General features: G+C 36.7%; 1 protein-coding gene across 1 annotated transcript in view; it reads left to right on the forward strand.

Annotated features, from left to right (window-relative positions):
- GPC6 (glypican 6) overlaps window positions 1-14,934 on the forward strand; it is a 1,286,685-nt gene that overhangs the window by 1,163,968 nt on the left and 107,783 nt on the right. The window contains exon 6 of the mRNA XM_020965804.2: window positions 5,725-5,868. Coding sequence (XP_020821463.1) covers window positions 5,725-5,868 — 144 coding nt within the window. The remainder of the gene's footprint in view (window positions 1-5,724; window positions 5,869-14,934) is intronic.

Here is a 14,934-nt window from a genome sequence, read left to right on the forward strand (position 1 = left end):
GTCTGAAGGCGAGCTAAACCTTTAAGACCAGAAGAAATTTCAACAAATATACTTGGGGGTATGAATTTATTTCAGTTATGGGAACACAGCATGAGGACATAGACACATGTAGGCACATAGACAAAAGACAGGACAGAGTGCAATACACAATCCAGTTTAGCTGGGAAATGGAGGACACAAAGGTGAAGATAGCAAGGCAGAGCTGCAAAGACAGATTAGAACATTCTTGTTTGAATCAGTACAACCATTTTGGAAAGTAACTTGGAATTATGCAAATAAAAGGACTGAAATGGACATATCCTTTGACCCAGAGATTCCACTGCTAGGCATATACCCCTACGATGTCAATGAGAAGAAGAAATCTTCTCTCCACCAAAATATTTAGAGCAAAACTTTTTGTGGCAGCAAAGGATTGGAAACAAAAGTAGATACCCTTCGGCTGGGAAGTGGCTGAACAAATTGTGGCACCTGAATGAAATGGACTATTACTGGCTTGTGTCAAACAACAAATGTGATGAATTCAGAGAGACATGGAAAGACTTCCCTGAACTGATGCAGAGTGAATTAAACAGAGCCAAGAAAATAACATACACAAAGACTACAGTGCAGGTGGAAAGGACAACAACTACAAAACAATTGAAAGTGAATGTTGCAGAATTATGAAGAACAATCAATGGTCCCAAAGAAGAGATATGCGAAGATAGCTCCCCAGCCTCCCACTTCTTTATAGAGATCCAAGGTCCACAGGTGTGGAACATTTACATATGTTTTCAAGCTTTTTCAGTGTTTGATTTTTTGTTTGATTTTGCTTTTCTTCCTATTTTTTTTCTTTTTTTCTTTAAAAAGTAAATCTTTGTTATTATGCCCTAAGGGCTATAAAACTGTGCATACCCTTAACACTACTAGGTCTGTATCCCAAAGAGATCATAAAAAGGGGGAATGGACCCACATGTATGAAAATATTTATAGCAACTCTTTTTTGTGGTAGCAAAGAATTGGAAATTGAGGGGATGCCCATCAGTTGAGGAATGGTTGAACAAGTTGTGGTATGTGAATGTAATGGAATACTATTGTGCTATAAGAAATGTTGGGCAGGCAAATTTCAGAAAAATCTGGAAGACTTACATGAATTGATGCTGAGTGAAGTGAGCAGAACCAGGACAATATTATACATAGTAACAGCAACATTGTGTAGTGTTCAACTATGATAGACTTAGCTCTTCTCAGCAATACAATGATCTAAGTCAGTTCCAGAAGGCTTATGATGGAAAATGCTATAATACATCCAGAGAAGGAACAATGGAACCTGAATGCAGATCGAAGCATGCTATTTTCACTTTTTTGTTGTTTTTTTTCTTTCTTGTGGTTTGCCCTTTTGTTCTGATTCTTCTTTCACAACATGACTAGTATAGACATATAATTAATATCATTGTACACATATAATCTATATCAGATTACTTGCTGTTTTGGGAGAAGAGAAGGGAGGGATAGAGAAAAATTTGGAACTCAAAATCTTGAATGCTAAAAACTATCTTTACATGTAATTAGAAAAAATAAAATGCTAGTAAGTGAAAAAGAGTAAGAAAAATATTTGTTATGTGAGATGGTTCACTTAAAAAGGAGGAAGAGAAATACTGGGAGAAATTTAAGATTCCTAAAAAACCAACAGCAAGGGAAGCTGGGTGGTGCAGTGGATAGAGGGCTCAGCCTGGAGTCAGGAAGACTCCTCTTTCTGAGTTCAAATCCAGCTTCAAACACTTACTGGGTGTGTTACCCTGGGCAAGTCACTCAGTTCCTTGTCTGTAAAATGAGCTGGAGAAGGAAATGGCAAACCACTCCAGTGTCTTTGCCAAGAAAACCCCAAATGGGGTCATGAAGAGTTGGACACAACTGAAAAATGACTTAAATAACCAAAGCAAGAGATAACAATATTTTTTAAAAAGGACTCTAAGATGCTAGTACCTTCCCTTCCCCAGATTACTTTGTACTTATTTCATATATAGGATATCCATATTTATATGTGTAAATGTTTTGTCCCCTATAGATTGGAAGCTCCTTAATAGCAGGAACAGATTTTTTTTAATTCTAGTACAGTAACTGGCACATAGTAGGTGCTTAAATACTTATTGATTGATTAATGGGTCACAGACTCAGTAGGAAGAGAACTACGAGGAAACATTGTTATAGAATCCAAAGGAGGAGGGATGTATATCATAACTGTTGAGCCAAGTGGCCATCTGAAAAATAGTTAATTCAGTAACCTTTTGAGAGACCACTTAAACACCCAATAAATAAAAGAAGGCAGTTGACTCTCAGTGTGCTTTAACACTGACTAGACAAAATTTAAAAGTTTCCTCAGCTTAAGATAAAAGATGAGAGTTCAATTTTTTGTTTCCTAAGTGATGCAGTGGTGATAGCATCATCTTTCCCACCAGAATAAGAACCCACTGGGTAGAAAGAGATAAGATAAAAAAAGAACCATTCAGGACTAAAAAGAGGATTTATCTGTGGTCAAGACTGCTCAAGATGCCAGTAATGACTTCTGTGAGAGTGTAACTACTCAGGCTAGGAAGACAATTAAAAAGATAAAGAAGACAAAGGGACATAAGGTAAGGAAATGCTTTGTATATCTCAGTAAAGAAAAAAAAACAAAGACTTTTTGAGTTTATTGTAAGCAAAATGTGTAAAGAATATCGTAATAGTTCTGGAAGGAAAGGAAAAAAAAGAATTGTAATTAGAAACTAGAAGACAGAGCACCTGTATTTAAAAAGCCAGTTCCCTATCACCACCCACTGTCTCTTAACACTTCTACTTTAATGCTGTCTCCCTTAATCTCAGAATGGCAACGTACTTTATAGACATTATCTTGGTAATCCTCATGTGATAGAGGGCTAGCGAGATAGATCTCTTTCCGAAATCAACAAGCCTTGTGAGGCAGGTTAGGTGACAAGTATCATAATTCTCTCTTACTCCTACAGCCGTTCTTCAGTGGAAGGTCCAAATGCCTTTCTAAATTGTCTTATTATTCCTTTAACCTTGCCTTTAAAGGAAAGTATGCACTAGGCAGTTTCGTGTCCATTTTTTAAAAGGAATAGTTGAGGTGCAGAGGTAATGACTTGCTCATCTTTGATCAACTCCCTCCCTTACACTTAAGATAGTATATCCTTTCTGAACTGAAGGGAGAGTTGAATGATTAAGCATGTATTGGGTACTTACAATGTACAGAGCACCACTCTGATGCTGGGAGTATAAATAAAAAAGTAAGATAGTCTCTGCTCTCAAGAAGCTCACTACCTAATGGGGAAAGAACAAGCAAGTATATTTAGCCCAGACAATAGATATGATCATGGTCTTCAAATATTTGAAGGGTTGGCACTTCAAAGACAATTTGATCCTGACAACAACCCTGTGTGTTGGAGCTATTATCCTCATTTTATAGATGAAGAAGCTGAGGCAAAGAGAAGTTAAATGACTTGCCTTGAGACACGCCACTAGGGAATATCTGAGGCAAGATTCAAATTCAGGTCTTCTTGATGCCAAGATTTTCTTTCTGTCCACTTTGTCACCCAGCTAACTGTTTTTTGTTGTTGTTGAGTTGTTTCAGTCATGCCCAGCTCTCTGTGACCCCATTTGGGGTTTTCTTTGCAAAGATACTGCAGTGGTTTTCCATTTTCTTCTCTAGATTATTTTACAGATGAGCAAACTGAGGCAAACAGGGTTAAGTGACTTGCCCAGGGTCATACACCTAATAAGTGTCTGAGGCCAGATTTGAACTCAGGTCCTCCTGACTCAGGGGCTGATACTCTATCCACTGCACCACCTAGCTAACTATTACTAAATTACTAAATACCAAAACATAAATTATGAATGCTAACTACAAATTGAGAAAGACTATTTTGCTATAAGAATGTACTTTGTCCTCATTTCTAAGGTTATACTTCAGAGAAAGAAAGAAAAAAGTCAAAATAAATGGTAATATTCTATATTACGATAAAGTCCCTTTGTGAGTGTACTGATGTTCTTGCAGGGCATTTCATGTTCTTTTGACTTCATGGTAGCTCTGTGATCCAGATTTTTCCCAAAGGGAATGTGAGGAAAGTATGCTAACTCCTTCAGGAGCCTAATTTATGGTCTGATTTAGTGAACTGCTAGAATGGCCAATTAGATTGCTGAAGCTAATGCTTTATACAAAAATGTCGGTTGTCATTTGGGTAGCAATCTAAAATCATATACTTAATGGTACCCTGGAGGCCTGAAAAATATTAATGCTTTCCATCAGCACCTACCTTGCCACTGGGACATGATTTAGGCACTAGTGGGAATAGAACCCACTATCTTTACCACACTAGTTTATACCAATCAGCTTTAGAAATAGTATGAGGGAAAGAATAATCAATATTGTGTTAAACCAGTCCCAGGGAATGTCAAGACAGAGTGCTTATGCTCAGCAGAACACTGGCCTCTTAAAGACAGCAAAATAGGAATTATTATTATTACAGAGCAAAACAAAATTGTGCCACAAGAGCAGATTTATCATCAAGCGTAACCCTCAAGAAGACTATAGTTCCCTAGGCACTTCAGTAAAACCATATCATTTGCTTTCATGAAATTCATTTTTAAGGTAAATTATAGAGTATCACATGAAAAATTAGAAGTTATTTTAAACTATATATATATACATATATATGTATATATATGTATATATATATATATAAGTTATGAATTGACTCACATAAATCATTTTGGAAAGTTTGTAGGAAAATATATAGCAATAGATCCATCTCCTCTGTAGAAATAGGGAAGGTTTCTTGATATAGGGAAAAACACCTCTGAGTCTAGAGTCAGAGGACCTGGGTTTAATATTCTTATTTGTAAATGGTGATCTTGAACAAGCCTCTTAAACTCTTTAGGCCTGAGTCGTCTAAACTGTAAAAATGAGGGGGTTGGACTGGATGATCTTAAAGATACTTTCCAGCTCTAAGCCTTTGATCCTATGGAGATTGGGCATGGTCTCAAAAGTCTTTTCTAGCCCTAACTCCTCTGATATAAAATTAAATCTCCTCAAAGTATACCCCAAAATGCTAATGTCCACATTTCCATGAGAATTATTATCTCCTGATTGCCAGTGTCAAGATGATACATCACAAAATAATAATGGATGCTTTCCTACATCACCTCGATTTAAACCAGCATCAAAATAAGGTTTTCACATTCATGAACCATACCAGAGACAGCCTGTCATAACAAATAAGGTCAACGAACATGGAATTAGATAAGCTTCATTCAACTCCCATCTCTAACAGTTACTGGTTGTGACCCTAGGCAAATCGTTTAAATACTTATGTGCCTCAGGCACCTCCCCAGAAAGCATCTGGTGGGTACCCAGCAATGGGTCAGTGGAAGGAGTTTCTTAGCAAGAAATGCCAGAAATCACAGATCCTTTTGGTAGTCATGTACCAAGAGCAATTGTGTTTAGTCAAAACAAAATGAAAGGTCTCAATTTAGTCTCATTTCATGATTACCATATAGCCAATATCCAGGAAGTTACTTAATGATTTTGAGAAGGTCAGAACTAATGACTGTTGGGGAAACAAAGAATACCTGTCCTATTACTACAGAGCTGAGCAATTGATGGTTGTCACATCTGAACTCAGCAAATCCAGAAATGAGAACTTCTAAAGACGATGTGCTGGCTACGTGTTGATTTTACAATGGTTCTTCCAGGTCTTTCAGGGATGTGGCCAGCCCAAGCCTGCTCCTGCTCTGAGATCTTCCCGTTCAGCTCCCGAAAACTTTAATACCCGCTTTAGACCGTACAATCCTGAAGAAAGACCGACCACGGCTGCTGGCACAAGTTTGGATAGGCTGGTAAGTGAAAGTGGGCTGATGGACATTTTGAATCTTTGTTATACACCCTCGTGGAAGGTATCATGCGATTTCAAAAAAGTTGGTTGTGAAAGTCACATCGCTCTTATATCTTATCTTGCTTAGTGATTGAGCTTAGCCTTGCTTTTAATAAGAATTTTGAAAAGTAATGAGATCATTCTTTTAGGTTGCAAATTAGATCATTCAAGAAAATGTATGCCCATCAATCCACCCGTTCAGTGACCAAATTTTCTACATCATAGCTCTTCTGAAATATTAATTTGGAGATTAAGCTACCAGTTCTTCAATAGATATAATTAAAATAGCACATTTCTTATTCATTTGCTTCTGTTCTTCTTTTTAAATGGTTATTTATTCAATTATGATACAGTGAAACTTCATTATAACTTTTGCTTCCATTAAATTTTCATATGTAAAAGACCCTGGCATAGTCCCCCTAAACAATGTTTCTAACCAATGTTGCGGGGGATTTTTTCCCATCTCTTCAGAAAGCTATAGTCCTTTGCAAATACATCCTATCTCATGGTGGCATTTAATACATGGGGCCAAGTTTCAACAGGCCTCAATCATAAATGCTGTCTACCCATACAAAGATCACAAAAACACTATTCTTAATTCAATTAAAAATAAATATTAAAAATTTAAATTTAAAATTAAAAGCTTATTATTTCAAGGTAATGCTTCCAAATTATTTCAGATCCTGATTTCTACAGTGTTACAAATAGTATTTATTTAATTTTTACCATTATTAATACTGCTTCACCAATTATCTTGATGGAAAGCTAACGGATGAAAACAAGGTCATAAAGCATTTGAACGACATCGGAATTAATTTAGAAATAGAAATAGAGTACTTCTTACTATGAATATACTTTTATTACACACCTGTTATGAATTACTTTAACATTTTAGTTAATGTCCCTCTATAGGGTGAAAGTAGTGAGACTAAATTGGTTGCATTTGCTCCTGATACAAATAGAGCTCAGTATTTCTTTTTATGAAGGTCTAACAACAACAGAAAGGCTTTGCCACAGCAGTCAAAGGGGATTGGCAAGTCAGGCAATTACTAGTGAATTAATTATCTGGTGGGTTCCATCTTGATTATTGAGCACATAAAATTCAAGTTTTCAGCAGCAGCACATTTTTGTAACTGAATTAACTAGGAATTTGTCTCAGCCCTCCACTTTAGCTATGTTGGTATGCAGTGCTTGTGAGAATAGGTTTGAATTCAGTGTAACCTGTTATTTTTAAAAAACAATCAAGGACCAATTGTTTTCGAAATGACAGAGTCCAGTTGTTTATTCAAACTGGCTTGTGTGGGTATGTCTATACTTTGATTTTGAAAACATAAATAAAGAGCCTGCTATGAGTCTCTTTTTTGTTAGCTCCCCACCTAGTCTATAAAGGCAAATGAAGTTTTTTGAATTTTCATAAAATTAAATTAAAGAAACTGACATATTTATTCAGTTGTATGTAGTTGATGAAAATGAAATAAATTTAAAGAACAAAATTAAAATTGTAAAAACAAGTTAATTCTTCCCATTTGATTAAAAGAAAGCAGAGACATTTTTGTCTCTTATAGAATTAATATATAGGAAAATTTAAGAAACCAACTATTCTCTCTCAAAAAGTAAAATTGACCAGGACAAATTATATTTCCAAAAACAATTCATTTCAATACAACATTATCATCTGTCTATGATATTCAGTGCCCTGTGCTAGGCATTAGTTATGCAAATGGGAAAAAGACATAAAGTCTGTCCTCAGAGAGCTTACAAATCTGGTAACAAATAGTACCTATGCAAGTTAATGGCTATGTAACATCTTACCAGTGATGTTTTTTAGTGTCCATATTACATTGGAAGTACGGTATTTGAAATTTGACTCTTTGCAAATACCAATCCACCAGATTTTTAGCAATAATAATAAAAAACACAAAACTAATAAGATTTTCAAAGTACTAGAAATTACACAGAAAAGGAATTAAATTACCTTTCTTACACACCATGTACATCCAACACGGACTTTTTCATGTACCTCAAAGACTTATTTTTGAACAACTGTCTCTAAATGTACATTTTAAAGTAAACATTAGACCATTATTCTGCTGATGAAAATTTGAATCACTAACCATATTTTATTTTTAATAATTATTAGTGATAATTAATACAATACTCTTTCCTCCCAACAACCAATGACATGAGTAATATATTTTTATCCACGTTCTATAAATGAGGAAACTGAGGCTTAGGGTCTCATAGTTAATAAGTGTGAGAGCTGGGATTTGACTCTTTCCATAATCCCAAAATAAAAGCTCGTTATAATCCTTTAAACACCTTACGCAGTTTAGTTGTAAGACTATTAAAGTAAGAGGTTTTTTTTAAACTATTGATTCCAAGTTTGTTAACTTCATTAAACTATAAGGATTAGCAATTTGTAATTCTCGGCCATTCGTAATACATCTGGAAGGAAGAATCATCAGTTCCCTGAGGCTCTGGGATTAAGAGGCTATTATACCCACATCAAACAGAATGTAAGCAGTCCACTCTTGTGGACAGTAGACCCTGAGCAGACATCAGATAGTGCAACACCTTCCTGCACCCTAATCCTCTTCCCCTTTTGCATGATGGGAAGGTAGAACAAGGGTTCCACTATTCTCTCGGCATTAAGGCATGCTTGGAAGCCAAACAATACCACTTTACTTCCTTGCCCAACCCCAACTCCAGTTGCCCTCTGCCTGTGTCTACTATCTTCATCAGAAAAAGATCCTGGTCTCAAAAGAAGAGAGCTTCCTATGAGGTTCTACCACCTTCACCCCTAACAAAAATTATGTGTATCAAGCAATCAAAGAAAGATTAATTCCATGTTCACATAATCACATCTATCATTTTGACTAAAGCCACATCTAATATGACTCACATGAAAGGATGATGCTACATCAGAACCTATCAGAACCATCCACTCCATCTCACAACCATGCCGCATTCTAAACTGATCAAGACACACATTGGTGAAGTGGAATGATTTGTAAAACAAAGGGGTTGGATAGATGGTCTCAAAGGTCCTGTCCAGATTCATTTTATGGTTTTATAACTACACTGTACTACACAGTTCATTTGACTGTGACATTAATGAAGTTTGTGTTACGCCACTTTGTAGGTACTCCACTCCCTTAAAAGATGTTTTTAACTACTTTCAAGAAGTACATCTCTTTAAAAAGAAGTATAATTTTTTAAATGCTTAACTTCTCTGATTGGCTAAGCAAAAGATTTTTTTTTCTTTTTCATTAGTTTCTTTTCATTAGACAAACATTCTCTCCTACCCACTTACCCTTCTACTAGGGAATAAAACCTTGCAACAAATATCATATTTAAACAAAATAAATTCCTGTGTCGGCCATGTCCAAAGATATATCTGTCATTCTATGTATTTAGCCCATTTCAAAAGATAGTTTCAAAATGAATATTCTAATAGTCAAGCTAGGTTTGCCAAAAATGCAAATGACTATCCCACAAATGTCTTGGAGAGTTGTTTTTAATGATATTTGAAGTAATGACTACGGATTCTAATGTAATAACTGATATGGGGATTTTAATTAATGGAAAGCTACTTTAATCATATAAATTATATCAGCATTATTATTATGTAGACTGATGCTGATGGGTTTTGTTTCCAAAACAGTCCCTCCCTCTACCCAAGATAAGTGAAATTCTAGTGATAACTACTGCAAAAAAAAAAGAAAATAAGACTTGAAAATGCAAAAGATATCATCGATATTATCATTTAGCCTTAATATACCAAATATACCAAAAATGATTTTTTACATTTTCTTAATAGGAACAAACTGATTCCTCTGTTCCAGTTATTTATTTTATAGCCTGGGTTCAGGGATAGAGAATGATTTTTGATTGTTACTAGCCATCAGGAAGACTTCACCAAGGTTATTTTTATTATCTATCCATTTCTGATTACAGTTGTGTAACTTTAGTTATAGATAGAAAATCAACTCATCACAAAATGTCACCACTTACTTCTACCAAATGTCCTGATGCACTGATGGAACTGATACCACCTCCATCTAATCTGGTGAAGGAATAGTTGACTATCAGGTGTCTTTTGCTCAGTAATGCCACTAATCACCACAGCCCTTTTGTCACAGTGGCTCTTTATTGGTACTTAACTGAATAATCAAAAGTTGATTTATACTCAACAAGAAATGAATTTTCCTCATATCTTAAACTTTTAATCCACAAATAGTATCTAATAATGTTGATATAAAAGTTTTTTTTTTCTAAATCTATATGCAGGATGAAATCAGTTAGCATGAAAGAGCAGCTTGATTTTGGTCACTGAGCAAATACAACTTCAGACCTTGCTGGGCTAACCTCTGGAAAAGGCAACTGTAGGTTTCAGAAAATTAGAGGTCAGCATGGTGTATGGGTACTGGAAACAAGCAGTCAAACCAATGCTGTAACTTGGTCCCTGCCAATTTATTGTCATGGCAAAAATATGTTTTAAATAGCAGACATTAGGGATGTGTTTTCTATTAAATCTATTGTAGTTTTAAGTGATTCAGAAAACATTTTTTTTTTAATTTAGAAAATAAAATCCACTAAGCTAGGCATTTAGCTGACTTATAGCTAATCTCAGCCTTTGAGCGATGATCCTTCATAGAATGACTCCAGAATGTTCAAAATGTGCCATATTCCCAAAACATGCTACTTGTTCATTGGGGAAATTTTATGCCAAAATTCCAGTTTGCATAAGTGAACGTACTATTTGTTCTGTGGCAATACATGTAGAATAATCTCTCTTTTTTCCTTAAATCTGTTTTCCTCCTGCTTCCCAGAGGACTATCTGGAAGACAATGCAACATAGTGTAAGCTCTAGTCTTCTTATTCTCCACCTTCATTTTCATTTGTCTGTGCCATCATTCTGAGCAGTTTCTCAGAACTCCATCTCCACTTTTCCTTTCTAATTTGCCTGTAGAATGAACTAATTGCTGCATCTATCCAAATAATTCAGTGATTTTTGTTTTTTTGCTCCTTGACTGCTATTTATTTATGGCTCATGATCATTTTTTAAAACCTCCCCTAATGTCAGAGTTTCTCAATTTAGTCTGCACAAAAATGAGCCGCTGGGGAAGTGATTAAAATTCTGACCCAGTGTTCTGACTGGGTGTTTCAGTGTGGAGTCTGCCTGGGAAACTAGCTCTTTAGCTGTTAGAATTTGAGTCGACTGACTTTTTTTTCTCCCTCTTATGCCAAGTGAATACCCAACTAGTGGTGAGAGCAGACCAATTTTCAGCTATCAACTGCTGGGAGTTGGTAATACCAGTGGGGGCATTAAGAGCTTGAGGTGATGAGCAATGTTTTGGTGCTCTCAATTATTATTTTTTAGTTCCATGTACTTCCCTTTTTTGATCTAAATAATAGTAAATCACCCATATTTAAACATTCAATTATGCCTACACAAATTGTTGAGACTCTAGATATTTGAGGAACGCTTTGCTTATGAAGTTTGGCTTTATAAGTTAAGCAAATTAACCAGATGAATTCCCAGTTCTTTTTCTTATATGGACATGGTATCACAGTGCTAACATCATGCAATGCAATAGGCCTACCATGAAAAACCCAGCAGCGTGGGTCCCAGAAACAGCCCGATCTTTAGGGTTGAAAGATGTGTAAGAGACCTATATTAGATTGGCATCCATACTAGTTTCATACAGTTATGCTGTATCAAGAAGAAAGATTGACCAAGTAGAGCCAATGCTCCCTATTAAATTGCAGACACCTCCAAGAGAGTTAACACGTCAAGTTGTTGTCTACCAGCAGCATCTCATTGTGAATTTAGTTGATCATATCCTTTCAAAGTTGAAGGGGGAAGAGAAACATGAAGAAAATGATCAAAAGCATGAGATGTTGCTGGAACAGAAGACTGGTTCCTGGGAGGGCTGAGTAGCCAGAGTGTAGCATTAGGACCCTAGCTGCAAGAAGGACTCCCATTCACCAAAGTAGGAGATTTTAGGGTTAGAGAAATTAACCAAGTTCATAACTTTGCCTCCATTCAGTCATTGCAGCATAATAATCAATGTTCCAATGCCTCTTTGGGGGCTCTAGCATTTCCAAGCATTGAACTGCCCTCCCTCCTGCTCTATCAGTAGTGTTTTGCATGGATATGCAGTTGTTGTACATGGTCTTTTGCTGTATTTGCAGATTTATTGGTTGAATAAATTTAGTCAATCTCTTACCCTAGTTCCAAAGATACCAATGTGGGAACAAAATTGTTTCTTCAACAAGCAAGGATGAACATAAACCTTGAGACGATTTTGTCACCTGCTTTATGTCTACACTTGATGCAACATCATTCTCCTAGTAGAACAACCAGCAGATGGGTGCTCTGTGTGCAAGATTCTTATAAAGCTATAGATAATTCCTGATGTACACTGATAAACCACAAATAATAAACAAGAGAATTGATATCTTCTAAAACAAGTAAATCAAAATGCCTGTTGTTTCGTAAGGCTCTGAAACAGAATTATGAAAATAAGCTAAGTTTCCAGTATCTTTTCATCCCTGCGGTTAGTACTGGTTTCAGATAGAAAAATAAGAGTATCTGATCATATTTTACTTTCTAGAGTTTGGGGCTTCTCTGGGACGTTTGTAGTAGGGTTTGGGAGGGAAGTAGAGAAAGTGCCTGTCTGTTAATGTTGAAGTGTAATGATATATTTTAAAGCCAGTTCGAGGACTCTACATCTTGTTAAATCCTATATTTTGCATTTCTAAAGGATGTCAAATGGTTATTACGGAAAAGTTTTATTAGACCCTCCATCTCCATCTGGGTGAAACCAATCTGCTCACCACTCATTCTCTGCTTGGCATGAACAAGAGAAAGTAAACCCTAAATAGCAATTGAAAGCCAGCTCCTCCACTTCAATTAATTCTCTAAAGATAAATGTGGAAAGGCTAGATTGGCTTCCAGGGTCTACTGCATCTTAATCGTTATACCTACTGACTCAACACAAGAATGGCCATTCTTCCAATGACTTTGGGTTGTAGACTGGCTTATCTTGGCAAAGTCCACTTTATCTGTTGGCTGAAAATCCCTACTGAGACACTTCAATTCAGTTTTCACTGAAGCCTTGGCTAACGATTACAGCAAAATGCAGTAGGTTTCCAGAGCAGAAAACATGAAACGGGTAAAGAGCCAGTATATTCAGCCTCTGTGACAGTGGTTCCCCAGGCAATGACAGCAGTGTGGCGTAGTGGGGAGATCTGTCTGTCACAACCTTCTTTCCACTTTGGATGCCCGTGGTTGATGAGGCTAGTTATGAATATCATCAGAGAGACATATAAAACAATGGCAGAGCTCATTCCACAGGCTTGGAGAATGTACAAATCTAATTCATTGATATCTCACTGCAGGAAGCCTGGACAGAAACTCTAATTCCTCATATGCATTTTTCAGTCCCCACTCAGTGGTCAGTGGGCATCTGTGCCATGCTGTTCTTTCCAGCCTGTGGAAGAACAGAACAAATAGGAAGATACATCTACACATCCATCATAAGCAAGGTCATAAATGTGTGGTAGGAGATGAACAAGACGTAATCATCGCTCTGCTGCAGAATTTTTGTAAAGAAACCAAAACCCAATCCACAACACTGCTTTCAGATATACTTAGAGGGTGGTGTGGGTTAAACCAGCCATGGTTTAGTACCAAAGGGTGAAGTCTACAGCTCAGGCTTTTATTAGGAGTACATAGGCTAAAATCATTTTCAGGCCTGGACTAGCCTTTTTTTTCCTTTAGACTTGGAGTCATTTGCACAAGGACGTTAATGACTTCTAAATGCGCCCCCCTAAAAATGAAGTGACACATTTTTAGACACAAAATACGGCTTTGTGGATTTTATCTGCATTTTATAGCATAGTGCTATAGTTATTTCTCCCTTTGGACCTTAAAGCTCTTAACAGAATTCCTAAACTGGAATTAACCCCAAATAAACATCTCATCATGTGTAATTCAGTCAACAAACATGTATTTATTGAGTTCCTCTACATGGATAGCATGTGGGAAAGCAAACTACACCGTGGAAACTACATCATGCCTTTTTAAGCTCATAGAGCAGCAAGGAGTCTGGGTGTGGCTAGCATGCTACCACCATGGAAGAATGATCTCTTGTGTGGTGATGTTGGGTAAAACACTATCTTTTTCCTGATGCCTACTGCTTCACCTTTTAATGTATCTCCTTCTGGACGTGATGCTGACGTCCCTCGCTTTAAAGAGCTACTATAAACTTCTTTCTTGCCTCTGGACTATCCCATTAAATTTGATTACCCCATGACTTCTGGCTTAACCACACATAGAATCTTGTTCGCTCCTTCCAAGATGTGCCCCCTTCCTTCTTTCCCAAGGAGCATCTTCTCTACCGGGGCATTCTAATTTCCCTTAATTTCAGCTTTCTTCAGTCCCTCCCTCCTCCTTAGGGAGCAAGGAGCAACAATACCAAGCATATGCTGTCATCATTGAAAAAATTCCTATTTGGGGCATGTGTACGAAACAAGTTAAGTACAACCCCTGTCTTCTGGGGGACAGGGGACTATGCCTTGAACATGGTAAGCACTAGAAATACTAATTTGACTGAATTTTAGCATCTAAGAAGGCAACATGTGCCATGAACATGTGGTAGACATACAGATAAGTGAATAATCACTAAAATATGTACACAAATAGATTAGATGTGGGTGGTATCAAGTTCTAAGCCATGACTTCCTTGAGGGACCCTAGCTCAGAACAGGTAGAACAGCCAAGCCTTGCACTCAGAAACTGTGAGCTGCAGCATTGTTTTCTCCATTTAAAATTGAATTACTTGAAGAAGTACTCATACATACACGTACTCCTCCCTGTCTTGTGTCTGTCCTTATCTTGGCGTCTTCTCACCAGAATGCACAAGTGACATTTTGATGTTTCTGTTGTGTAAAATCCCGTACATACTTTGTACACACCTGCTCAGACCATGTGTTTTTAAATCTTTGTTCACCAGAGAGATTC

The sequence above is a fragment of the Phascolarctos cinereus genome, unplaced genomic scaffold, assembly GCF_003287225.1.
Source record: "Phascolarctos cinereus isolate Bilbo 61053 unplaced genomic scaffold, phaCin_HiC Scaffold_7;HRSCAF=346, whole genome shotgun sequence".
In the NCBI taxonomy this organism is placed as follows: domain Eukaryota; kingdom Metazoa; phylum Chordata; class Mammalia; order Diprotodontia; family Phascolarctidae; genus Phascolarctos; species Phascolarctos cinereus.